Source organism: Zonotrichia leucophrys, unplaced genomic scaffold, assembly GCF_028769735.1.
Source record: "Zonotrichia leucophrys gambelii isolate GWCS_2022_RI unplaced genomic scaffold, RI_Zleu_2.0 Scaffold_477_39159, whole genome shotgun sequence".
Classification (NCBI taxonomy): Eukaryota; Metazoa; Chordata; class Aves; order Passeriformes; family Passerellidae; genus Zonotrichia; species Zonotrichia leucophrys.
Genome location: NW_026992682.1, coordinates 7,367 through 32,042, shown reverse-complemented (window position 1 = coordinate 32,042; position 24,676 = coordinate 7,367). Strand labels below are relative to the sequence as shown.

The following is a 24,676-nucleotide window of genomic DNA, read 5'->3' as shown; positions in this document are numbered from 1 at the left end:
AACCCCAAACTTCCCCTCACTCTGTTTTTGGCTATCCCCAGAATCCCAAAACTGCCCCTGACCCACCCTGGGGGTTCTGAACCCTCTTTTTGGGGTCTCCACACCCCAAAACCGCCCCTGGGACCCCCAAAACTGCCCCTGACCCACCCCAAGGGTTCTGTACCCTCTTTTTGGGGTCTCCACACCTCAAAACTGACCCCAAAAACCCCAAACTGAACACAAAATCCTCAAAACTGACCCCAAAAACCCCAAACTGACCCCAAAAACCCCAAACTGTCCCTCACTCTGTTCTTTGCTGTCCCCAGACCCCCAAAACTGCCCCTGACCCACCTTGGGGGTTCTGAGCCCTCTTTTTGGGGTCTCAGACCCCAAAACCGCCCCTGGGACCCCCAAACTGCCCCTGACCCACCCCAAGGGTTCTGTACCTTCATTTTGGGGTCTCCACCCCAAAACCACCCCTGGGACCCCAAACCTGCCCCTGACCCACCCCAAGGGTTATGAACCCTCTTTTTGGGGTCTCCCCACCCCAAAACCGCCCCTGGGACCCCCAAACTGCCCCTGACCCCCCAAACTTCCCCTCGCTCTGTTCTTGGCCATCCCCAGAATCCCAAAACCGCCCTTGGGACCCCCAGAACTGCCCCTGACCCACCCCAAGGGTTCTGAACCCTCTTTTTGGGGTCTCCACACCCCAAAACCGCCCCTGGGACCCCCAAACCCGCCCCTGACCCCCCAAACCCCCCGCTCAGGTGACACGGGCGAGATCAAGCCGGAGGTGCGCGAGCAGATCAACGCCAAAGTGGCCGAGTGGCGCGAGGAGGGCAAGGCCGAGGTCATCCCTGGGGTGAGCCCTGAGCCCCCAAACCCCCCCAGAGCACCCCAGGACCCCCCAAACCTCACTTAGAGCCCCCCAAAATCAATCCCCACCCCGTGCCAGGTGTTGTTCATCGATGAGGTTCACATGTTGGATATTGAGAGCTTCTCCTTCCTCAACCGGGCCCTGGAGAGCGACATGGCGCCCGTGCTGATCATGGCCACCAACCGCGGCATCACCAGGTACCGGGCACCCCCCTGGGCACACCTGGGGCACCCCAAAAGCTGAGGGGAACCCCCTGATTGCCCACGTGTCCCTCAGGATCCGGGGCACTGCCCACCGCAGCCCCCACGGGCTGCCCTTGGATCTGCTGGACCGGCTGCTGATCATCGCCACGGCGCCCTACGGCGACAAGGAGACGCGGCAGATCCTCAAAATCAGGTGGGGCACCCCAAAAATCCACCTGGGCACCCCAAAAATCCACCTGGGCACCCCTGAATCCTCCTGGGCACCCCAAAAATCCTCCTGGGCACCCCTGAATCTGCCTTGGTGTGGCACAAACCGAGCCCTGACACACCTGGGCACCCCAAAATCTGCCTTGGTGCAGCTCAAACCGAGCCCTGACACACCTGGGCACCCCAAAAATCCTCTTGGGGTACCCCATAACTCTTTCCAGGTGCCCTGATGAATCTTGGGGTGCCCTTAATTCCCTCAGGGTCCCCCTAGACACCCCAAAATCCTCTTGGGGTACCCCATAACTCTTTCCAGGTGCCCTTAATTCCCTCAGGGTTTTCTCAGACACCCCAAAATCCTCTTGGGGTACCCCAAAACTCTCTCCAGGTGCCCTGATCAATCTTGGGGTGCCCTTAATTCCCTCAGGGTCCCCCTTGACACCCCAAAATCCTCTTGGGGTACCCCATAACTCTCTCCAGGTGCCCTGATCAATCTTGGGGTGCCCTTAATTCCCTCAGGGTCCCCCTTGACACCCCAAAATCCTCTTGGGGTACCCCATAACTCTCTCTGTATCAATCTTGGGGTGCTATTAACTCCCTCAGGGTTCCTCCAGACACCCCAAAATCCTCTTGGGGTACCCCAAAACTCTCTCCTGATCAATCTTGGGGTGCCCTTAACTCCCTCAGGGTCCCTCCAGACACCCCAAAATCCTCTTGGGGTACCCCATAACTCTTTCCAGGTGCCCTTAATTCCCTCAGGGTTTTTCTCAAGACACCCCAAAAGCCTCTTGGGGCACCCCATAACTCTCTCCAGGTGCCCTTTATTCCCTCAGGGTTTCCCCAGACACCCCAAAATCCTCTTGGGCCACCCCCAGTCCCTGCCAGGTGCCCCCAACCCCTTCAGGACCCTCACTCGCCCCACTGGGTATTCCATAACTCCCTCAGGGTACCCCCAAAAACCACATTGGGGGCCACTCTTGGGGGGATCCCCGGGGCCATTTCGGGGTCCCCCTGAGCGGTTTGGGGGCGCAGGTGCGAGGAGGAGGACGTGGAGATGACGGAGGACGCGTACGCGGTGCTGACGCGCATCGGGCTGGAGACGTCGCTGCGCTACGCCATGCAGCTCATCACCGCCGCCAGCCTGGTGGCCAGGAAACGCAAGGTGGGAGCCCCAAAAATCCCAAAAATACACCCCAAAATTTGGGGAATGGGGTCCTAAAAGTGGGGTAGGGATCCCAAATTGGGGTCCTGATGGGTTGGGGTCACAGAGTTTTGGGAAAAGGGTGAGAAATGTGAGGGGGAAAGAGCGGGAAACGTGAGGGGAGAAAAGGGCGGGAAACGTGAGGGGAGAAAAGGGCGGGAAACGTGAGGGGAAAAGGGCGGGAAACGTGAGGGGAAAAGGGCGGGAAACGTGAGGGGGAAAATGGCGGGAAATGTCAGGGAAGGAGTGGGAAATGTGAGGGAAGAAAATAGTGGGAAATGTGAGGGGAAAAAGGGCAGGAAATGTAAGAAAAGGGCGGGAAATGTGAGGGAAGGAGTGGGAAATGTGAGGGGGGGCGCTGCGCTACGCCATGCAGCTCATCACCGCCGCCAGCCTGGTGGCCAGGAAACGCAAGGTGGGCGCCCCAAAAATCCCAAAAATACACCCCGAAATTTGGGGAATGGGGTCCTAAAAGTGGGGTAGGGATCCCAAATAGGGATCCTGATGGGTTGGGGTCACAGAGTTTTGGGAAAAGGGTGAGAAATGTGAGGGGGAAAGAGCCGGAAACGTGAGGGGGAAAATGGCGGGAAACGTGAGGGGAGAGGAAAGAGTGAGAAATGTGAGGGAAAAGGGTGGAAAATGTGAGGGGGAAAAGGGCAGGAAATGTGAGGGGAAAAGGGTGGGAAACGTGAGGGAAGAAAAGAGTGGGAAATGTGAGGGGAAAAAGGGCAGGAAATGGGAGAAAAGGGCAGGAAATGTGAGGGAAGGAGTGGGAAATGTGAGGGGGGGCGCTGCGCTACGCCATGCAGCTCATCACCGCCGCCAGCCTGGTGGCCAGGAAACGCAAGGTGGGCGCCCCAAAAATCCCAAAAATACACCCCGAAATTTGGGGAATGGGGTCCTAAAAGAGTTTTGGGGAAAGGGTGGGAAATGTGAGGGGAAAAGGGCGGGAAACGTGAGGGGAAAAGGGCGGGAAACGTGAGGGGGAAATGGCAGGAAACGTGAGGGGGAAAGGGTGGGAAACGTGAGGGGGAAAATGGCAGGAAATGTCAGGGGGAAAAAAGTGGGAAATGTGAGGGAAGAAAATAGTGGGAAATGTGAGGGGAAAAGGGCAGGAAATGTGAGAAAAGGGCGGGAAATGTGAGGGAAGGAGTGGGAAATGTGAGGGGGGACGCTGCGCTACGCCATGCAGCTCATCACCGCCGCCAGCCTGGTGGCCAGGAAACGCAAGGTGGGCGCCCCAAAATCCCAAAAATACACCCCGAAATTTGGGGAACGGGGTCCTAAAAGTGGGGTAGGGATCCCAAATTGGAGGAGGGGTGGTTGTGATGGGTTGGGGTCACAAAGAGTTTTGGGAAAAGGGTGGGAAATGTGAGGGGGAAAGGGCGGGAAATGTGAGGGGAAAAAGGGCGGGAAATGTGAGGGGAGAAAAGGGCGGGAAACGTGAGGGGAAAAGGGCGGGAAATGTGAGGGGAGAAAAGGGCAGGAAACGTGAGGGGAAAAGGGCGGGAAATGTGAGGGGAGAGGAAAGAGTGAGAAATGTGAGGGGAAAAGGGTGGGAAATGTGAGGGGAAAAGGGCGGGAAACGTGAGGGGAAAAGGGTGGGAAATGTGAGGGGGAAAATGGCGGGAATGTCAGGGGGAAAAAAGTGGGAAATGTGAGGGAAGGAGTGGGAAATGTGAGGGAAGGAGTGGGAAATGTGAGGGGGGACGCTGCGCTACGCCATGCAGCTCATCACCGCCACCAGCCTGGTGGCCAGGAAACGCAAGGTGGGCGCCCCAAAATCCCAAAAATACACCCCGAAATTTGGGGAACGGGGTCCTAAAAGAGTTTTGGGAAAAGGGTGGGAAATGTGAGGGGAAAAGGGCGGGAAATGTGAGGGGAAAAGGGCAGGAAACGTGAGGGGGAAAATGGTGGGAAATGTCAGGGAGAAAAAAGTGGGAAATGTGAGGGAAGAAAATCGTGGGAAATGTGACGGAGAAAAGGGCAGGAAATGGGAGAAAAGGGCGGGAAATGTGAGGGAAGGAGTGGGAAATGTGAGGGGGGAAAATGGTGGGTAATGTAAGGGGAGAAAGGCAGGAAATGTGAGGGGGAAAGGGCGGGAAACGTGAGGGGAGAAAAGAGTGGGAGATGTGAGGGGGGAAAGGGCGGGAAACGTCAGGGGAGAAAAGAGTGGGAAATGTGAGGGGAGGAAAAAAGGCAGAAAATGTGAGGAGGCAAAAGAGTGAAAAACAGAAAAAGAGAGTGGGAAATGTGAGGTGCAATATTTGCAGAAAATGTGAGGAGAGAAAAGAGCGGGAAACGTGAGAGGAAAAATGGTGGTAAATGTAAGGGGAGAAAAGAGCAAGAAATGTGAGGAGCCAAAGAGTGAAAAACAGAAACAGAGAGTGGGAAACATGAGGTCAATTTGCAATTTTGCAGAAAACGTGAGGGGGGAAAAGGGTGGGAAACGTGAGGGGAGAAAAAAGGCAGAAAATGTGTGGAGAAAAAGAGTGAAAAACAGGAAAAGAAAGTGGGAAACATGAAATACAATATTGGGAATTGTGAGGGGAGGAAGAGTGGGGAATGTCGAGAGAAAAGAGCAGGAAATGTGAGGGGAGAAAAGAGGGGGAAACGTGAGGGGAGGAAAGAGTGGGAATGTGAGGGGCGAAATGGGCAGGAAAACGTGAGGGGGGAAAAGGGTGGGAACATGAGGGGAGGAAAAAAAAGCAGGAAATTTGAGGAGATAAAAGAGTAAAAAACATGAATAGAGAGTGGGAAATGCGAGGTGCAATATTTGTGGAAAATGTGAGGGGAGAAAAGAGCGGGAAACATGAGAGGAAAAAAAGCAGGAAACGTGAGGGGGGAAAGAGCGGGAAATGTGAGGGGAGGAAAAAAAGCAGGAAATTTGAGGAGAAAAAAGAGTGAAAAACAGAAAAAGAGAGTGGGAAACATGAAGTGAAATATTGGGAAACGGGGGGGTGGTAGAAGGGCGGGAAATGTGAGGGGGAAAGAGCGGGAAACGTGAGGGGAGAAAAGGGCGGGAAACGTGAGGGGAGGAAAAAAGGCAGCAAATATGAAGAGATAAAAGAGTGAAAAGCAGGAAAAGGGAGCGGGAAACGCGAGGTGCGATATTTGGGATATTCCACGGCCGGCAGGGCGCCGAGGTGGGCGTGGAGGACATCAAGCGCGTGTACTCGCTGTTCCTGGACGAGTCGCGCTCCACGCAGTACATGAGGGAGTACCAGGAGGCCTTTCTGTTCAACGAGCTCCGTGAGTGCCCGGGGACACTGGGGACACTTGGGGGGGACACCTGGGGATACCTGGGGGACACCTGGGGGGACACCTGGGGAAACGTGGGGGGGACATCTGGGGACATTGGGGACACCTGGGGAAACGTGGGGGGACACCTGGGGACATCTGGGGGGACATTGGGGACACCTGGGGACATTGGGGACACCTGGGGGGACACCTGGGGACATTGGGGACACCTGGGGACATTGGGGACACACCTGGGGACACCTGGGGGGACACCTGGGGACATTGGGGACACACCTGGGGACACCTGGGGACTTTAGGGACACCTGGGGGACACACCTGGGGACATTGGGGACACCTGGGGGGACACCTGGGGACACCTGGGGGAAACGTGGGGACATCTGGGGGGACACCTGGGGGACAATGGGGACATTGGGGACACCTGGGGGAGGGAAACCTGGGGGGACATTGGGGACACACCTGGGGACATTGGGGAAACCTGGGGGGACAGCTGGGGGGACATTGGGGACACTTGGGGGACATTGGGGAAACCTGGGGACACCTGAACACACCTGGGGACACACCTGGGGGACACTTGGGGACATCTGGGCACATTGGGGGGACATTAAGGGCACCTGGGGACATTGGGGGCACCTGGGGGACACCTGGGGACACACCTGGGGACATTGGGGGGACATTGGGGACACACCTGGGGACACACCTGGGGACATTGGGGGGACATTGGGGACACCTGGGGACATTGGGGGGACATTGGGGGGTCCCTGAGTGAGCCCCTCTCCCCTTCTCTCCACAGAGGGTGAATCCATGGAAACACCGTGACCCCCCCCCATTTCCCCTCCCCCATTGACCCCCACCCCCTTTGTACAATAAATCTGATTTGGAGCCCAAAATTGCCCAAAATGTGGGGAGGGGGCGGTGCCTTTATTGGGGGCTGGGGGCTCATCCATCGCTGAACTGCAGGAAGAGGCGGCGGCGTTGGGGGTCCGGGGGGTCCCCAAAATGGGGCACGAAGGGGATCCGGAGGATTTGGGAGAAGCCTTCGGACAGCTCGGGGGGCACAAATTGTTTCCTGAGGGGGAGGAAATGGGGAAAAATCACCCAAATTTGGGTCAAGTGGGAGGAAAAATGGCTCAAAAATGGGGGAAAATACAGCAAAAATGGGATAAATACAGCCAAGGGAGAAGGGAAGAGGAAAAGGGAAAAGCCCACCCAAAATGAGGAAGAATAGAACAAGGAAAAAAACCCAAAATTGGGGAAGAGGCAAAAATAGGGAAAATTGAACAAAAAAAAAGAAGTAATGGGGTTAAATAATTGAGAGAAAGGCAAAAAAAGCCCAAAGCAGCCCAAAATTCCCTCAGTTCTCTAAAGCAACCCTACAGAGCTCCCAGAACATCTGAAATGCCCCAAAATTCCTCTCAGATCCCCCAAAATTCCCTCAAACCCCTTCAGATCCTTCCCAGAGATTCCCCAAAACGCCCCAGATCCCCCAAAATGCCCCAAATCCCCCAAAATTCCTCTCAGATACCCCAAAATTCCCTCCAAGCTCCTTTAGATCCTTCCCAGGGATTCCCCAAAATGCCTCAAATGCCCCAAATCCCCCAAAATTCCTCTCAGATCCCCCAAATTCCTCTCAGATTCCCCAAAATTCCCTCAAACCCCTTCAGATCCTTCCCAGGGATTCCCCAAAATGCCCCAGATCCCCCAAAATTCCTCTCAGATCCCCCAAAATCCCCTCAAACCCCTTCAGATCCTTCCCAGAGATTCCCCAAAATCCCTCTCAGATCCCCCAAATTTCCTCTCAGATCCCCCAAAATCCCCCTCAAACCCCTTCAGATCCTTCCCAGAGATTCCCCAAAATGCCCCAAATCCCCCAAGTTTCCCCCAAATCCCTCAAATTTCCTCTCAAATGCCCCAAAATTCCTCTCAAATGCCCCAAAATTCCTCTCAGATTCCCCAAAATCCCCCAAAACCCCTTTAGATCCTTCCCAAGGATTCCCCAAAATTCCCCAAAATTCCTCTCAGATCCCCCAAAATCCCCCCAAACCCCTTTAGATCCTTCCCAGGGACTCCCCAAAATGCCCCAAATCCCCAAAACGCCCAAAATCCCCAAAATTCCTCTCAGATTCCCCAAAATCCCCCAAAACCCCTTCAGATCCTTCCCAAGGATTCGCCAAAATGCCCCAAATCCCCCAAAATGCCCCAAATTCCCCAAAATTCCTCTCAGATCCCCCAAAATCCCCTCAAACCCCTTTAGATCCTTCCCAGAGATTCCCCAAAACCCCCAAAATCCCCCAAAATTTCCCCCCAAATCCCCCAAATTCCCTCTCAGATCCCCCAAAATTCCTCTCAGATTCCCCAAAATCCCCCAAAACCCCTTCAGATCCTTCCCAGGGATTCCCCAAAATCCCCCAAAATTCCTCTCAGATCCCCCAAAATCCCCCCAAACCCCTTTAGATCCTTCCCAGGGACTCCCCAAAATGCCCCAAATCCCCAAAACGCCCAAAATCCCCCAAAATTCCTCTCAGATCCCCCAAAATCCTCCTCAAACCCCTTTAGATCCTTCCCCAGGGATTCCCCAAAATCCCCCAAAATTTCCCCAAATCCCCCAAATTCCCCCAGCCCCCTCTCACCTGTAGCCGAACAGGACGGCGTCGGTGACGGGGGCGTGGCCGCTCTGCGTCAGATCCCGGAACTTTTTGGGGTGAAAACACAAAGAAAAGGGGTTGGGGGGGGCACTGAGGCTGCGGGAGGGGGATGGGGAACCCCCGGCCCCTCCTCACCCTCAGCCCCCTCCTCACTTTCCAGCCCCTCCTCATCCCCAGCCCCCTCCTCACCCTCAGCCCCTCCTCACCTCCTCATCCCCAGCCCCCTCCTCACCCCCAGCCCTCCTCACCCCAGCCCCTCCCACCCTCAGCCCCCTCCTCACCCTCAGCCCCCTCCTCACCCCCCGCCCCTCCTCACCCCAGCCCCCTCCTCCCCCAGCCCCCTCCTCACCCCCAGCCCCCTCCTCACCCCCAGCCCCCTCCTCACCCCAGCCCCCTCCTCACCCTCAGCCCCCTCCTCACCCTCAGCCCCCTCCTCACCCTCAGCCCCCTCCTCACCCTCAGCCCCCTCCTCACCCTCAGCCTCCTCTTCACCCTCAGCCCCCTCCTCACCCCGGCCCCCTCCTCACCCTCAGCCCCCCCCTCACCCAGCCCCCTCCTCACCCCCAGCCCCCTCCTCACCCTCAGCCCCCTCCTCACCCTCAGCCCCCTCCCCACCCAGCCCCCTCCTCACCCTCAGCCCCCTCCTCACCCCCAGCCCCCTCCCACCCAGCCCCCTCCTCACCCTCAGCCCCCTCCTCACCACCCAGCCCCCTCCTCCACCCCCGCCCAGCCCCCTCCTCACCCGGCAGTTGTGCCGCGCCTGCTCCAGCGGTGCCGTGAACAGGAGGCACCGGCACCGAACCGCGGCTGCCCGGGCACAGGCCACGAACCTGGGGAGCAGCAACCACAGGGGTCAGGGGGCCCAAAATAACCCCAAAAATACCCCTAAATACCCCAGAAAACCCCGAAAAAAACCGCAAAAAAAAACCAATATACCCCAAAAAACAACCCAAAATAACCCAAAAATGCCCCAAAATACCCACCAAAATACCCCAAATACCCAAAATACCCCAGAAAAACCCAAAATACCGCAAAAAACCCAAAATACACCAAAATACCCCAAAAATACCCCAAAATACCCCAAAAAACCCCAAAGGTTTTGGGGAACAGCTCCCAGTCCCTCCCAGTGCCTCCCAGTGCCCCCCAGTGCCTCCCAGTCCCCCCCAGTGCCTCCCAGTCCCTCCCAGTGCCCCCCAGTTCAACCCCAGTGCCCCCCAGTGCCCTCCCAGTCCCTCCCAGTCCGTCCAGTGCCCTCCCAGTCCCTCCCAGTCCATCCCAGTGCCCCCCAGTCCTTCCCAGTGCCCCCAGTTCACTCCCAGTGCCCTCCCAGTCCATCCCTGTGCCCCCCAGTCCTTCCCAGTGCCATCCCAGTCCCTCCCAGTGCCCCCCAGTCCCTCCCAGTCCCTCCCAGTCCCTCCCAGTGCCCTCCCAGTCCCTCCCAGTCCCTCCCAGTGCCCTCCCAGTCCGTCCCAGTGCCCCCCAGTCCCTCCCAGTGCCCAGACTGGCCTCTGCCGCGATTCAGGGTCAGGGTTGGTGTTGTCCACGACGACGGAGCGGCCGCGGGCCAGGGCGGCCGAGCAGGCGGAGACGCAGCGCTGCCACGAGCCCAGCGTGTCCTGGGGTGGCACAATGGGCACAGTGGGCACAATGGGCACACAACACAGCGCTGCCACGAGCCCAGCGTGTCCTGGGGTGGCACAATGGGCACAGTGGGCACAGTGGGCACACAACACAGCGCTGCCACGAGCCCAGCGTGTCCTGGGGGTGACAGGGATGGCACAATGGGCACAGTGGGCACAATGGGCACACAACACAGCGCTGCCACGAGCCCAGCGTGTCCTGGGGATGGCACAGTGGGCACAATGGGCACACTGTGCTCAACACAGCGCTGCCACGAGCCCAGCGTGTCCTGGGGTGGCACAGTGGGCACAGTGGGCACAATGGGCACAATGGGCACACAACACAGCGCTGCCACGAGCCCAGCGTGTCCTGGGGTGGCACAGTGGGCACAATGGGCACAATGGGCACAATGATCACACTGTGCTCAACACAGCGCTGCCACGAGCCCAGCGTGTCCTGAGGGTGGCACAATGGGCACAGTGGGCACAATGGGCACACAACACAGCGCTGCCACGAGCCCAGCGTGTCCTGAGGGTGGCACAATGGGCACAATGGGCACAGTGGGCACACAACACAGCGCTGCCACGAGCCCAGCGTGTCCTGCACAATGGGCACAATGGGCACAATGGGCACACAACACAGCGCTGCCACGAGCCCAGCGTGTCCTGCACAATGGGCACAATGGGCACAATGGGCACACAACACAGCGCTGCCACGAGCCCAGCGTGTCCTGGGGGTGGCACAATGGTCACACTGTGGCCCAACACAGAATGGCCACGATCCCAGAGTGTCCTGAGGGTGACAGCGGTGACAGGGGTGGCACAATGGGCACACTGGCTCAACACAGCATGGCCGTGAGCCCATTGTGTCCTGAGGGTGACACAATGGGCACAAAGGTCACACAACACAGCATGGCCGTGAGCCCATCGTGTCCTGAGGGTGACAGGGGTGGCACAATGGTCACACTGTGGCCCAACACAGCGCTGCCATGAGCCCAGCGTGTCCTGAGGGGTGACAGTGGTGGCACAGGGATGGCACAGTGGTCACACTGTGGCTCAACACAGCGTGGCCGTGAGCCCATTGTGTCCTGAGGGTGACAGGGGTGGCACAATGGGCACAAAGGTCACACTGTGGCTCAACAAGCAGGGACACAGCGCTGCCACGAGCCCAGCGTGTCCTGAGGGTGACAGCAGTGACAGGGATGGCACAATGGGCACAATGGGCCAGAGTGGCTCAACACAGCGCTGCACGAGCCCAGCGTGTCCTGAGGGGTGACAGTGGTGGCACAGGGATGGCACAGTGGTCACACTGTGGCCCAACACAGCGCTGCCACAAGCCCAGTGTCCTGAGGGTGACAGGGATGGCACAGTGGTCACACTGTGGCTCCACACAGTGTGGCTGTGAGCCCATTGTGTCCTGAGGGTGACAGGGGTGGCACAATGGTCACACTGGGCACAATGGGCACACAACACAGCATGGCCGTGAGCCCTGGAGGTCACCCAAGGCTCAGGAACTCACCCTGTTCACGTATTCGTACCCTGCCGGGACCAGGTAACGCTTCACGAAAGTGGATTTGCCGGCTGAGCGGGAAAATTTTCATTTCTTTCTCTCACATTTCCCACAACTTTCTAGTTTCCAACCCTTTTTCTCCCCTTATGTTTTCCTGCCCTTTTTTCCCCCTCATGTTTCCCACCATTTCCCCCTCACGTTTCCCATCCTTTTCCCCTCACGTTTTCCACCCTTTTTTTCCTCATGTTTCCTGCCTTTTTCCCCTCACGTTTTCCACCCTTTTTTTCCCGTATGTTTCCCTCTTTTTCCCCTCACATTTCCCACCCATTCCTCCCCTCACGTTTCCTGCCATTTCCCCTCAAATTTTTCCACCCTTTCCCCTTCACATTTCCTGCTTTTCCCCCTCACATCTCCCACCATTTTCCCCTCACATTCTCGCCATTTCCCCCCCTCATATTTCACACCCTTTTCCCCTCATGTTTTCCACCATTTTCCCCTCGTTTCCCCTTTTCCCCCTCACATTTCCTGCGCTTTTGTCCCATTTCCCACCTTTTTCTCCCCTCACGTTTCCCGCCATTTTCCCCTCACGTTTCCCGCCATTTTCCCCTCACGTTTTCCCCCCTTTTTCCCCTCACGTTTCCCGCCATTTTCCCCTCACGTTTCCCGCCATTTTCCCCTCACGTTTCCCGCCATTTTCCCCTCACGTTTCCCGCCATTTTCCCCTCACATTTCCCGCCATTTTTCCCCTCACGTTTCCCGCCATTTTTCCTCCCTTTTTTCTCCCTTTTCTCCCATTTGGGACCAGAACCAGAGCTGGGTCCGCAGCCATTGCAGGGGTCAGGTGGTCACTCAGCGGTCACTCAGTGGTCACTCAGTGGTCACTCATTGGTCACTCAATGGTCAGTGGTCACTCAGTGGTCACTCATTGGTCACTCAGTGCAGGTCACTCAGGGGTCACTCAGGGTCACTCAGCGGTCACTCAGGGTCAGTGGTCACTCAGGGTCACTCAGTGGTCACTCAGCGGTCACTCAGTGGTCACTTGGTCAGTTGGTCAGTGGTCACTCAGTGGTCAGCGGTCACTCAGCGGTCACTCAGTGGTCACTCAGTGGTCACTCAGCGGTCACTCAGTGGTCACTCAGTGGTCACTCATTGGTCAGTGGTCACTCAGTGGTCACTCATTGGTCACTCGGTGGTCACTCAGTGGTCACTCACCCCCAGGGAAGCCGACCGTCAGCAGCACCTCGGGCCCGTCCGACACCAGCTCGGCCTCGGGGACCTCCTGGGTCACTTTGTCCAGGTCACGCTGGGGTCAAAGGTCAAAGGTCAGCACTGGGGACAGGCCGCTCTTGGGGTCAGGGGTCACTCAGGGGTCACTCACGGGGTCAAAGGCCGGGAGGTCAAAGGGCGCCGGGGCCCAGCCCAGGAAGTGCTCCTCGGGAGTCAGGAACCGCAGGCCGGCGTTGAGCGCGAACTGGGGGGGACGGGGTTAACTGGGATTAACTGGGAATACTGGGAATACTGGGGTTAACTGGGGGGGATGGGGTTAACTGGAATGCTGGGGGGGACTGGGATTGACTGGGGGGGACGGGGTTAACTGGGAATACTGGGAATACTGGGAACACTGGGAATACTGGGGGGATGGGGTTAACTGGGAATGCTGGGAACACTGGGAATACTGGGGGGGATGGGGTTAACCTGGGAGAGCGAACTGGGGGGATGGGGTTAACTGGGAACACTGGGAATACTGGGAATACTGGGAAACTGGGGGAACTGGGATACTGGGGAACACTGGGAACACTGGGGTTAACTGGGATGCTGGGGGGGATGGGTTAACTGGGAATACTGGGAATACTGGGGGGGACGGGGTTAACTGGGAACACTGGGAACACTGGGAATACTGGGAATACTGGGGATACTGGGAACACTGGGGATACTGGGGGGACTGGGGTGATGGGTTAACTGGAATACTGGGAGGACTGGGAGGACTGGGGTTAACTGGGAACACTGGGAATACTGGGAGGGACTGGAGGGATACTGGGAACACTGGGAATACTGGGGGAACTGGGAATACTGGGAGAGCGAACTGGGGGGGATGGGGTTAACTGGGAACAACTGGGATAACTGGGAGAGCAAACTGGGATACTGGGAATACTGGAGGGACTGGTCATTGGTCCATTGGGGGAACTGGGATTGACTGGGAGAACTGGGAGAGTGAACTGGGAGCACTGGGATGAACTGGGAGCACTGGGATGAACTGGGATGAACTGGGAGCACTGGGATGAACTGGGAGCACTGGGAGCACTGGGATGAACTGGGATGGACTGGGATGAACTGGGAGCACTGGGGTGAACTGGGATGAACTGGGAGCACTGGGGGATGAACTGGGAATACTGGGGTGTTGGGGGGGATTTGGGGGTGTCAGGGGGATCCCCAGGGATTTTGGGGAGGGTCCCTGGGCAGATTTTGGGGGGTCCTTGGGCAGATTTTGGGGAGGGGTCCCTGGGCAGATTTTGGGGGGTCCTTGGGCAGATTTTGGGGGGTCCATGGCAGATTTTGGGGGGTCCATGGGCAGATTTTGGGGGATCCCTGGGCAGATTTTGGGGGGTCCCTGGGCAGATTTTGGGGGGTCCTTGGCAGATTTTGGGGGGTCCATGGGCAGATTTTGGGGGTCCATGGGCAGATTTTGGGGGGTCCTTGGGCAGATTTTGGGGGATCCCTGGGCAGATTTTGGGGGGTCCCTGGGCAGATTTTGGGGGGTCCTTGGGCAGATTTTGGGGGGTCCATGGGCAGATTTTGGGGGGTCCTTGGGCAGATTTTGGGGGATCCCTGGGCAGATTTTGGGGGGTCCCTGGGCAGATTTTGGGGGGTCCTTGGGCAGATTTTGGGGGGTCCATGGGCAGATTTTGGGGGGTCCCTGGGCAGATTTTGGGGGGTCCTTGGGCAGATTTTGGGGGGTCCATGGGCAGATTTTGGGGGGTCCCTGGGCAGATTTTGGGGGGTCCTTGGGCAGATTTTGGGGGGTCCATGGGCAGATTTTGGGGGGTCCTTGGGCAGATTTTGGGGGATCCCTGGGCAGATTTTGGGGGGTCCATGGGCAGATTTTGGGGGTCCTTGGGCAGATTTTGGGGGGTCCCTGGGCAGATTTTGGGGGGTCCTTGGGCAGATTTTGGGGGGTCCTTGGGCAGATTTTGGGGGTCCCCGCACCAGGCGGTCGCTGCAGGAGAAATCCTTCTTCTTCCCCGGGGCCCAGCTCGGGGGGCGCCCGGCGGCGTCTGGGGGGGAAATGAGAGATGGAACCCCAAAATGCACCCCAAAAATGCACCCAGAACCCCAAAATGCACCCAGAACCCCCAAAATGTACCCGGGAACCCCAAAAATACACCCAAAAATAAACCCGAGAACCCCTAAAATGCACCTGGGTACCCCAAAAATGTACCCAGAACCCCAAAAATGCACCCAAAAATGCACCCAGAACCCCAAAAATGCACCCAGGAACCCCAAAAATGCACCCCAAAAATGCACCCAGGGACCCCAAAAATGCACCCAGGAACCCCAAAATACACCCAGGAACCCCGAAAATGTACCCGGGAACCCCAAAAATGCACCCAGGGACCCCAAAATACACCCAGGAACCCCAAAATGAACCCAGGAACCCCAAAATGCACCCCAAAAATACACCCAGGAACCCTGAAAATGTACCCTGGAACCCCAAAAATGCAGCCAGGAACCCCAAAATACACCCGGGAACCCCCAAAATGTACCCGGGAACCCCAAAAATGCAGCCCAAAAATACACCCAGAACCCCAAAAATGTACCCGGGAACCCAAAAATGCCCCCTGGAACCCCCAAAACTCCCCCAAAATTCTTCCAGGACCCCCAAAACTCCTCCAGGACCCCAAAATTTCCCCGGAACCCCCAACCCCAATATTAATGCAGGACCCCCAAAATTCTCCCAGGACCCCAAAACTTCCCAAAAATTCCCCAAAATTCTTTCAGGACTCCCCAAAACTTCCCCAGGTTTTCTCCAGGACCCCCCAAAATTTCCCCCAAAATCCCCAAAAATTCCCCAAAACTTCCCCAAAATTCCCCCAGGACCCCCAAAAATTCCCCAAAATTCCCCCAGGACCCCCAAAACTTCCCCAAATTCCCCAAAATTCTTCCAGAACCCTGAAAATTCCACAAAATTCCCCCAAGAGCCCAAAACTTCTCCAAAATCCCCAAAATTCCCAAAAATTCCCCCAAATTCTTCCAGGACCCCAAAATTCCCCCAACCCCCCCATTTCTCACCCCCCACGTAGAAGCTCTCGGGCACCGACACCGGAACGTCCCCGTTGGCCTGCGGGACCCAACCAGTACAAACCAGTTCAAACCAGTTCACACCAGTTCACACCAGTTCAAACCAGTACAAACCAGTTCACACCAGTTCAAACCAGTACACACCAGCTCACACCAGTACAAACCAGTTCAGACCAGTTCACACCAGTTCACACCCGTGAGCCCTCTGACCCCCCTCCTCAGTTCCCAGTTCATCCCAGTATATCCCAGTCCCTCCCAGTTTGATCCCAGTCCCCTCCCAGTCCATCCCAGTCCACCCAGTTCAGCCCAGTTCTTTTCCCAGTCCATCCCAGTTTGGCCCAGTTCATTCCAGTGCCCTTCCCAGTGCCCCCCAGTCCGTCCCAGTATAACCCAGTCCATCCCAGTCCATCCCAGTATAACCCAGTTTATTTCCCAGTATATCCCAGTGTATTCCAATTTCGCACCCAGTCCATACCACTTCAAACCAGTTCAGCATCCCAGTCCCCATCCCAGTCCATCCCAGTATATCCCAGTTTATTTCCCAGTATATCCCAGTTTCTCCCAATCCCCTCCCAGTCCCACCCAGTTCATCCCAGTTTGTTCCAACTCCATCCAGTCCATCCAGTCTATCCCAGTATATCCCAATCCCTCCCAGTCCATCCCAGTCTCCTCCCAGTCTCTCCCAGTATATCCCAGTATATCCCGGTCCATCCCAGTCCCCTTTAACTCCATCCCAGTCCCTCCCAGTTCCCTCCCACTTCCCCCAGTCCCTCCCAGTATATCCCAGTCCCCTCCCAGTCCATCCCAGTCCCCTTTAACTCCCTCCTATTCCCCTCCCAGTCCCTCCCAGTATACCCCAGTTATATCCCAGTTCTATCCCAGTGCCCCCCAGTCCCTCCCAGTTTCTCCCAGTATATCCCAGTCCCCTTTAACTCCCTCCCAGTATATCCCAGCCCCATCCCAGTCCCTCCCAGTCCATCCCAGTACATAACAGTATATCCCAGTGTATCCCAGTCCCTCCCAGTCCCTTCCCAGTCCATCCCAGTCTATCCTAGTACATCCCAGTCCCCTTTAACTCCCTCCCAGTCCATCCCAGTCCATCCCAGTCCCTCCCAGTCCATCCCAGTATACCCCAGTATATCCCAGTATGTCCGAGTGTATCCCAGTCCCTCCCAGTCCCTCCCAGTCCCTCTCAGTCCCTCCCAGTATATCCCAGTATATCCCAGTCCATCCCAGTATATCCTGGTATATCCCAGTATATCCCAATCCTCTCCCAGTCCCTCCCAGTATATCCCAGCCCCCCCCAGTCCCCCCCAGTCCCTCCCAGTTATATCCCAGTCCCCCCCAGTCCCTCCCAGTATATCCCAGTCCCATCCCAGTCCCTCCCAGTATATCCCAGTATCGCACCGTGTCGCACAGGTGCTCCCACATTCCCAGCAGGGGTTTCCGGCACAGCCCCGGCCCCGTGGCCACAAACACCTGAATGGGGGGGGGGTCAAACACCTCAGGGGACCCCCGAGGGGAGCCCCAATTCTGGGGGGGTCCCAGGGTGGATTTGGGGGGGTTTCGGGGGTCCCAGGGTGGATTTCAGGGTCTTAGGGGGATTTTGGGGGGTCCTGGAGGCGATTTTGAGGTCTCAGAGGGGGTTTGGGGGTCCCAGGATGGATTTTGATGGTTCCCAGAGTGGATTGGGGGGCTTTGGGTGTCCCAGGGTGGATTTGGGGGTTCCAGGGGGGTTTTGGGTCCCCAGGGTGATTTTGGGGTCCCAGGGTGAAATTTGGGAGTCCCAGGATGGGTTTGGGGTCTCTGGGTTTGATTTTGGGGTTCTCAGAGTGGATTTTGGGGGTGCCAGGGTGAAATTTGGGGGTCCCAGGGGAGTTTTGGAGATCCCAGAGGGGGTTTTGGGTGACCTGAGAGGATTTTGGGGTCCCCAGGGTGGATTTTGGGGCGTCCTGGAGGCGATTTGGGGGTCCCAGGATGGATTTTGGGGGTCCCAGGATGGATTTTGGGGTCCCAGGATGGATTTTGGGGGTGTTTTGGGGTCCCAGGATGGATTTTGGGGGTCCCAGGGTGGATTTTGGGGTCCCAGGATGGATTTTGGGGTCCCAGGATGGATTTGGGGGTGTTTTGGGGGTCCCAGGGTGGATTTTGGGGGTGTTTTGGGGGTCCCAGGATGAATTTTGGGGTCCCAGACCTGCAGGGCCACCCCGAGTTTCTCCATCACCGCCTCCACCTTGGCCTGGAACAGCTCCGGGCGCAGGCGGCCCCGGGCGATGCCGAGCTGGTTGGTGAAACACGAGCTGGGGCAAAATGGTTTGGGGGGTCCTGAGGGGGATTTTTGGGGGGTCCTGAGGGATTTTGGGCTTGAAGGTCTGTTGGTGGGGAGTTTGGGGGGCCGAGGGGGGGGGGGGGTTGGGGTGATTTTGGGGGTTTGGGGGTGGATTTTGGGTGCAGGCAGCCCCAGGAGATGCCGAGCTGGTTGGTGAACACCACGAGCTGGGGGCACCCAAAAACGGGGTTTGAGGGGAATTTGGGGGGTCCTGAGGGGATTTTGGGGGGTCCTGAGGGGATTTTAGGGGGTCCTGAGGAGATTTTAGGGGGTTTGGGGATGTTTTAGGGGGAATTTTGGGGAATTTGGGGGCAGATTTAGGGCACAGCTGGTTCCAGGGAATGCTGAGCTGGTTGGTGAACACCACGAGCTGGGGGGCAAAAATGGGGTTTGGGGGGGATTTGGGGGGTCCTGAGGGGATTTTGGGGGGTTTGGGGGCATTTTGGGGGGTCCTGAGGGGATTTGGGAGGGTCCTGAGAGGATTTGAGGGAATTTTGGGGGGTTTGGGGGTGGATTTTTGAGGGTTTGGGGGCAGATTTACGGGGAGTCTTGAGGGAATTTTGGGGGGTCTGGGGGGATTTGGGGGGATTTTAGGGGGTTTGGAGGAGCCCCTGAGGGGTTTTGGGGGTCTGAGGGGATTTTGGAGGGTTTTGGGGTGTCCTGAGGGATTTAGGGGCAGATTTAGGGGGTCTGGGGGGTATTTGGGGGATTTGGAGGGGGATTTTAGGGGGTTTGGGGAGGATTTAGGGGGTCTTGAGAGGGATTTGGGGGGAATTTTGGGGGGTCTGGGGAGGTTTTGGGGGGGATTTGGGATTTCAGTGGGGTCTTGTGGGGTCCTGAGAGAACCAAGTGGGATTTTGGGGAGGGGTCTCAAAGGGTTTGGGGGTCCTGAGTTGATTTGGGGGTGCCAAAGCTGAATTTTGGGGAGGGGTCTCAAAGGGTTTGGGGGTCCTGAGTTGATTTGGGGGTGCCAAGGTTGAATTTTGGGGAGGGGTCTCAAAGGGTTTGGGGGTCCTGAGTTGATTTATGGTCCCAAAATTGAATTTTGGGGAGGGGTCTCAAAGGGTTTGGGGGTCCTGAGTTGATTTGGGGGTCCCAAAGCTGAATTTTGGGGAGGGGTCTCAAAGGCTTTGGGGGTCCTGAGTTGATTTATGGTCCCAAAGCTGAAAAACCCAACCCAGGACCCCCAAAAAAACACCCCAGACCCCTCAAAATCGCCCACAGCCCTAAAAATCGCCCCAAGCCCCCCAAAACACCCCGACCACCCAAATCCCTGCCCCAAAACGCCCCCAGACCCCCCAAAAAAAAAACCAGACCCCAAAATCGCCCCCAAACCCCCCAAACCCCCCCAGACCCCAATTTGCCCCAGACCCCCCAATTCACCCCCAGACCCCAAAACGCCCGGGGACCCCCAATTTGCCCCCAGACCCCCCAAAACGCCCCCAGACCCAAATTCGCCCCCTCCTCACCTCCAGTCCTCGGGGCTGGTTGGGAAGACCCTCCCCGAGCGGGTGCAGATCAGGGTCCCGTCCAGGTCAAACCCCGCAATCTGGGGAGGGGTCCCCAAAAATTGGAGGGGCGAGACCCCCAAACCCCATCCCGAATCCCCAAAATCCCCCAAATTCCCCCTCCCCAAAAACCCTTTAAAATTTCAGCCCCTTCCCAAAAGCCTCTAAAAATTTCCCCCCTCCCCAAATCCCTCCCTCCAAAAAACCCAAGTTCCCCCTAATTCCCCCCCTCAAATTCCCCTCCCAAATCCCCAAAATCCCCACAGCCCCCAAAATCCCCTCACTCAAAAAATCCCAAAATCCCCCTCCCAAAATCCCCATCCCATAAATCCTCAAAATCCTCCCTCTCCAAATCCCCCTCCCAAAAAATCCCCAAAATCCCCCTCTCAAATTTCCCCCCCTTTACATATCCCCCTCCCAAATTCCCCCTCCCCAAAATCCTAAATTCTCCAAATCCGCCCCCCCACCAAATCCCCTCCCCAATTCCCCCTCCCAAAAAACCCTCCAATATTCCCCAAATTCCCCCTCCCAAAAATCCTCAAAATCTCCAAAATCTGCCCCCCCAAATCCCCTCCCAAAACCCCCTTTCCCCAAATTCCCCCCTCCCAAAAATCCCCCCAAAAAATCCCCTAAATTCCCCAAAAATCCCCAAATTCCCCCCCCCCAAAAATCTCCAAAATCCGTCCTTCCAAAATCCCCAAAATCCCACTCCCAAAAATTTTCCCCTCCCCAAAATCCCCAAAATCCCCCTCCCAAATTCCCCCTCCACCAAAATCTCCAAAATCCCCCCCCCCAATTTCCCTCCCCAAAAATCTAAAAATTTTCCCCCCTCCAAAATTCCCCTCCCCAAAATCTCCAAAACCCCTCCCCAAATTCCCCCTCCCCAAAATCTCCAAAATCCCCCTCCCCAAATTCCCCCTCCCCTAGTTCCACAAAATCCTCTCAAAATCCCCCCTCTCCAAATCCCCCTCCCCAAAATCCCCTCAAAATCCCCCAAAATCCCCCTCCCCCCAAATTCCCCTCCCCAAATCCCCCTCCCCAAATTCCCCAAATCCCCCAAATCCCCCTCCCCAAAATCCCACCAAAATCCCCCTCCCCAAATTCCCCCTCCCCCAGTTCCACAAATCCCCCTCCCCAAAATCCCCACACCCCCCCAAAATCCCCCCCCTCAAATCCCCCTCCCCAAAACCCCCTCATCCCAAAATCCCCCTCCTCAAAATCCCCAAAATCCCCCCCCAAATCCCCCCCAAAATCCCCCTCTCAATATCCCCCCCAAATCCCCCTCCCCAAAACCCCCTCAAAATCCCCCCAAAATCCCCCTCCCCAAAATCCCCCCCTCAAATCCCCCTCCCCAAATCCCCCTCCCCAAAATCCCCCTCCCAAAATCCCCCTCCCCAAAATCCACAAAATCCCCCCAAAAATCCTCCTAAATTCCCCAAAAATCCCCAAGTTCCCTCCTCCCTAAAATCCCCCTCCCCAAATCCCCCAAATCCCCTCAAAATCCTCCCAAATTCCCCTCCCCCCAAAATCCCCCTCCCCAATTCCCACTCCCCAAAATCCCCTCAAATCCCCCTCCCCAAATTCCCCAAATCCCCCTCCCCAAATTCCCCAAATCCCCCTCCCCAAATCCCCCTCCCCAAATCCCCCTCCCCAAATCCCCAAAATCCCCTCAAAATCCTCCCAAATTCCCCCTCCCCAAATCCCCAAAATCCCCCCTAAATCCCCCTCCCCAAATCCCCCTCCCCAAAATCCCCTCAAAATCCCTTCAAAATCCTCCCAAATTCCCCTCCCCCCAAAATCCCCCTCCCCAATTCCCACTCCCCAAAATCCCCTCAAATTCCCCTCCCCAAATCCCCCTCCCCAATTCCCCCTCCCCAATTCCCCCTTTACCTTGGAGCTGGGCGGGGCCCCCTCGGGGCTGAATGTGAGGAGGGGTCCCCATTTCTGCCACCGGCCCCGGGCGGGCTCTGGGGGGGCTCTGTGGGCCGGGGGGGGGTCCCGGGGGGGGCTGGGGGGTCGCTTTTTGGGGAGGGGGCTGCGGGGCAGGTGCAGCACCAGGGGGTACCTCCCGTTCACCAACAGCAGCGTCTGCCCGTGGGCGAGGGTCCCGCAGCGCCCCCGGCCCAGCACGGAGCCCCCCACAGAGCTGGGGTTCACCCCGAGCTGGCAAAGAAAGGGTTAAACCGTTAAAACCCCAAAAAATCCCATAAAATACCAAAAATCCCCCCAAAAATCCCATAAATATCCCCAAAAAACACCCCAAAATTACCCCAAATCCTCCCCAAAAATCCTCCCCAAAAATCCCATAAATCCACCCAAAATGCCCCCAAAATTTCATAAATTCCCCCACAGAGCTGGGGTTCACCCCAAGCTGGCACGGAAAGGGTTAAAGGGGTAAAATACCCGAAAATACCAAAAATCCCCCCCAAAAAACCCCAAAAATGGCGTAAATCACCCCAAAAACCCACCCCAAAACCCCCCAACAGAGCTGGGGTTCACCCCGAGCTGGCAACGAAAGGGTTAAAGGGGTAAAACCCAAAAAAATCCCATAAATCCACCCAAAAAAGCCCCTAAAAATCACCCCAAAATTACCCCAAATCCTCCCCAAAAATCCCATAAATCCACCCAAAGCCCACCCCAATATTACCCCAAATCCTCCCCAAAATCTCCCCCAAATTTCATAAATCCCCCCACAGAGCTGGGGTTCACCCCAAGCTGGCACGGAAAGGGTTAAAGGGGTAAAATCCCCCCAAAAATCCCATAAATCCACCCAAAAACCCCACCCCAAAATCCCATAAATCCCCCCCAAAACCCCCCCAACAGAGCTGGGGTTCACCCCGAGCTGGCACAGAAAGGGTTAAAGGGGTAAAACCCAAAAAAATCCCATCAATCCCCCCAAAAATCCCCCAAAAATCCCAAAAAAATCCCATAAATCCACCCAAAAATCCCCAAAAATCCCATAAATCCACCCAAAATCTCCCCAAAATTTCATAAATTCCCCCCAACAGAGCTGGGGTTCACCCCGAGCTGGCACCGAAAGGGTTAAAGGGGTCAAATACCCGAAAATACCAAAAATCCCCCCAAAAATCCCATAAATCCACCCAAAAACCCCACCCCAAAATTACCCCAAATCCTCCCCAAAAATTCCATAAATTCCCCGAAAATCTCCCCAAAATTTCATAAATTCCCCCACAGAGCTGGGGTTCACCCCAAGCTGGCAAGGAAAGGGTTAAACCGTTAAAAACCTCTTTTTCCAAAAACAAAACCCCTGAAATACCAAAAATCCCCCCCCCAAAAAACCCCAAAATATCCCATAAATTCCCAAAACCCCCCCAAAACTCCTCCAGATCCCCCCAAATCCCCCAGGACCCCCCAAAACCCCTTTGAGCCCCCCCAGGACCCTCAAACCCCCTCCAAACCCCTTTGAATCCCTCAAAAGCCCCCCAGGACCCCCAAAACTCCTTTAAGAACCCCCAAAATTGCCCCAAACCTCTCCAGGACCCCCCAAAATCCCCCCAGGACCCCCAAAATTCCCCAAAACCCCCCAGGCCCCTGCCAAATGCCCCCCTCAAATCTGCTCAAATTCCCCCAGGACCCCCCAAATCCCCCCAGGACCCCCCAAAATCCCCCCAGGACCCCTCCCCACCTGGGTGACCCGCGCCGTGCCCTCGGCGTAGTTGGCCACGATCTCCACTGTGGGGAGGGGGCACAGTTGGGGACCCCCCTGAGCCCCCCAAAATCGGGGACAGGGGAGGGGGGACCCACAAAGGGGTCCCCAGAATGTTTGGGGGGGTTTGGGGGTGAAATTTGGGGGGATTTTGGGGTTCTGGGAGCGAATTTGGGGGTCCTGGGGGTGAATTTGGGGATGAATTTGGGGGTCCTGGGGGGTGAAATTTGGGGGTCCTGGGGGAAAATATTTGGGGGTTCTGGTGGGTGAATTTGGGGGTTTTGGGGGAAATTGGGGAGTTCTGGGGGAGAATTTTGGGGTGAATTTAGGGGGTTTTGGGGGTGAATTTAGGGGTCCTGAGGGAGGAAAATTTGGGGGTCCTGGGAGTGAATTTGGGGGTCCTGGGGGAGAATCTTTGGGGGTCCTGGGGGTGAATTTGGGGGTCCTGAGGGCGAATTTTGGGGATAAATTTGGGGGTCCTGGAGGGGAGAATGTGGGGGTTCTGGTGGGTGAATTTGGGGTCTTGAGGGGGGAGAATTTGGGGGTGAATTTGGGGGTCCTGGGGAGGAAGATTTGGGGAGAATTTGGGGGTTTTTGGGGGTGAATTTAGGGGTCCTGAGGGGGGAAAGTTTGGGGGTCCTGAGAGTGAATTTGGGGATGAATTTGGGGGTCCTGGGGGTGAATTTGGGGGATCAATTTGTGGGTTCTGGAGGGGGAAAATTTGGGGGTTCTGGAGGTGAATTTGGGGATCCTGAAGGGCGAATTTTGGGGATAAATTTGGGGGTCCTGGGGGGTGAAATTTGAGGGTCTTGGTGGGGAATATTTGGAAGTTCTGGGTGGGAGAATTTGGGGGTGAATTTGGGGGTCCTGGGGAGGAAGATTTGGGGAGTGAATTTGGGGGTTTTTGGGGGTGAATTTAGGGGGTCCTGAGGGGGGAAAATTTGGGGAGTGAATTTGGGGGGTTCATTTAGGGGGTCCTGGGGGGTGAATTTGGAGGTTTTTGGGGGTTCATTTAGGGGGTCCTGAGGGTTCATTTAGGGGGTCCCACGACCCGCAGGGTTGGGGGGGTCCCGGTGCCCATAACCGAGGGCATGAGGGGGTCCCGGGGGTGGTACCGGGGGTGGTCCCGGGGGTCTCCCCACACCCACCCTGCTGCCGGGAGCACTTGCGGTCGGTGACGCCGGTGAGGGGCCCGCGGCCCAGCAGCACGGGCTGCCCGTCCGGCAGCGCCACGGGCCCGGCCAGGCCCCGCAGCTCGGCCTGCATGGCACCGGAACCGGGACAGAACCGAAACCGGAGCGACCCCGGCCCGGTACCGGCACCGGAAGCGGCACCGGAGCGACCCCGGCTCGGTACTGCCGCCTTTTCCTGTCTGCGTGA

General features: G+C 56.9%; 2 protein-coding genes across 2 annotated transcripts in view; one reads left to right on the top strand and one right to left on the bottom strand.

The window, feature by feature from the left end:
- The window catches only part of RUVBL2 (RuvB like AAA ATPase 2), a gene marked incomplete at its 5' end in the record, with an annotated part of 11,583 nt that extends 4,971 nt beyond the window's left edge, over positions 1-6,612 (top strand). The window contains 6 exons of the mRNA XM_064701298.1: positions 747-841; positions 935-1,053; positions 1,133-1,252; positions 2,296-2,425; positions 5,602-5,716; positions 6,516-6,612. Of these exons, the coding sequence (XP_064557368.1) occupies positions 747-841; positions 935-1,053; positions 1,133-1,252; positions 2,296-2,425; positions 5,602-5,716; positions 6,516-6,541 (605 nt within the window). The remainder of the gene's footprint in view (positions 1-746; positions 842-934; positions 1,054-1,132; positions 1,253-2,295; positions 2,426-5,601; positions 5,717-6,515) is intronic.
- PNKP (polynucleotide kinase 3'-phosphatase) lies at positions 6,613-24,676 on the bottom strand. The gene is made up of 15 exons (XM_064701297.1): positions 24,445-24,676; positions 23,276-23,322; positions 21,520-21,792; positions 19,591-19,670; positions 17,987-18,092; positions 17,200-17,271; positions 15,784-15,832; positions 14,701-14,768; positions 12,875-12,967; positions 12,709-12,799; positions 11,506-11,567; positions 9,874-9,983; positions 9,110-9,197; positions 8,353-8,414; positions 6,613-6,791 (listed from the first exon to the last, which is right to left on the bottom strand). Exons 1-15 carry the CDS (start codon positions 24,560-24,562, stop codon positions 6,662-6,664), a joined length of 1,449 nt encoding a protein of 482 aa, XP_064557367.1. The 5' UTR covers positions 24,563-24,676; the 3' UTR covers positions 6,613-6,661.

What these genes read in the sequence shown, in the direction of transcription:
- PNKP (XM_064701297.1), bottom strand. Translation starts at nt 24,562, where the DNA reads ATGCAGGCCGAGCTGCGGGGCCTGGCCGGGCCCGTGGCGCTGCCGGAC. An exon ending in AACTCGGGGTGGCCCTGCAG is followed by an intron (nt 17,272 to 17,986) that starts GTCTGGGACCCC and finishes CCCCCCATTCAG; the next exon opens with GTGTTTGTGGCCACGGGGCC. An exon ending in GCCGTCCTGTTCGGCTACAG is followed by an intron (nt 6,792 to 8,352) that starts GTGAGAGGGGGC and finishes CCTCCCCCTCAG; the next exon opens with GAAACAATTTGTGCCCCCCG.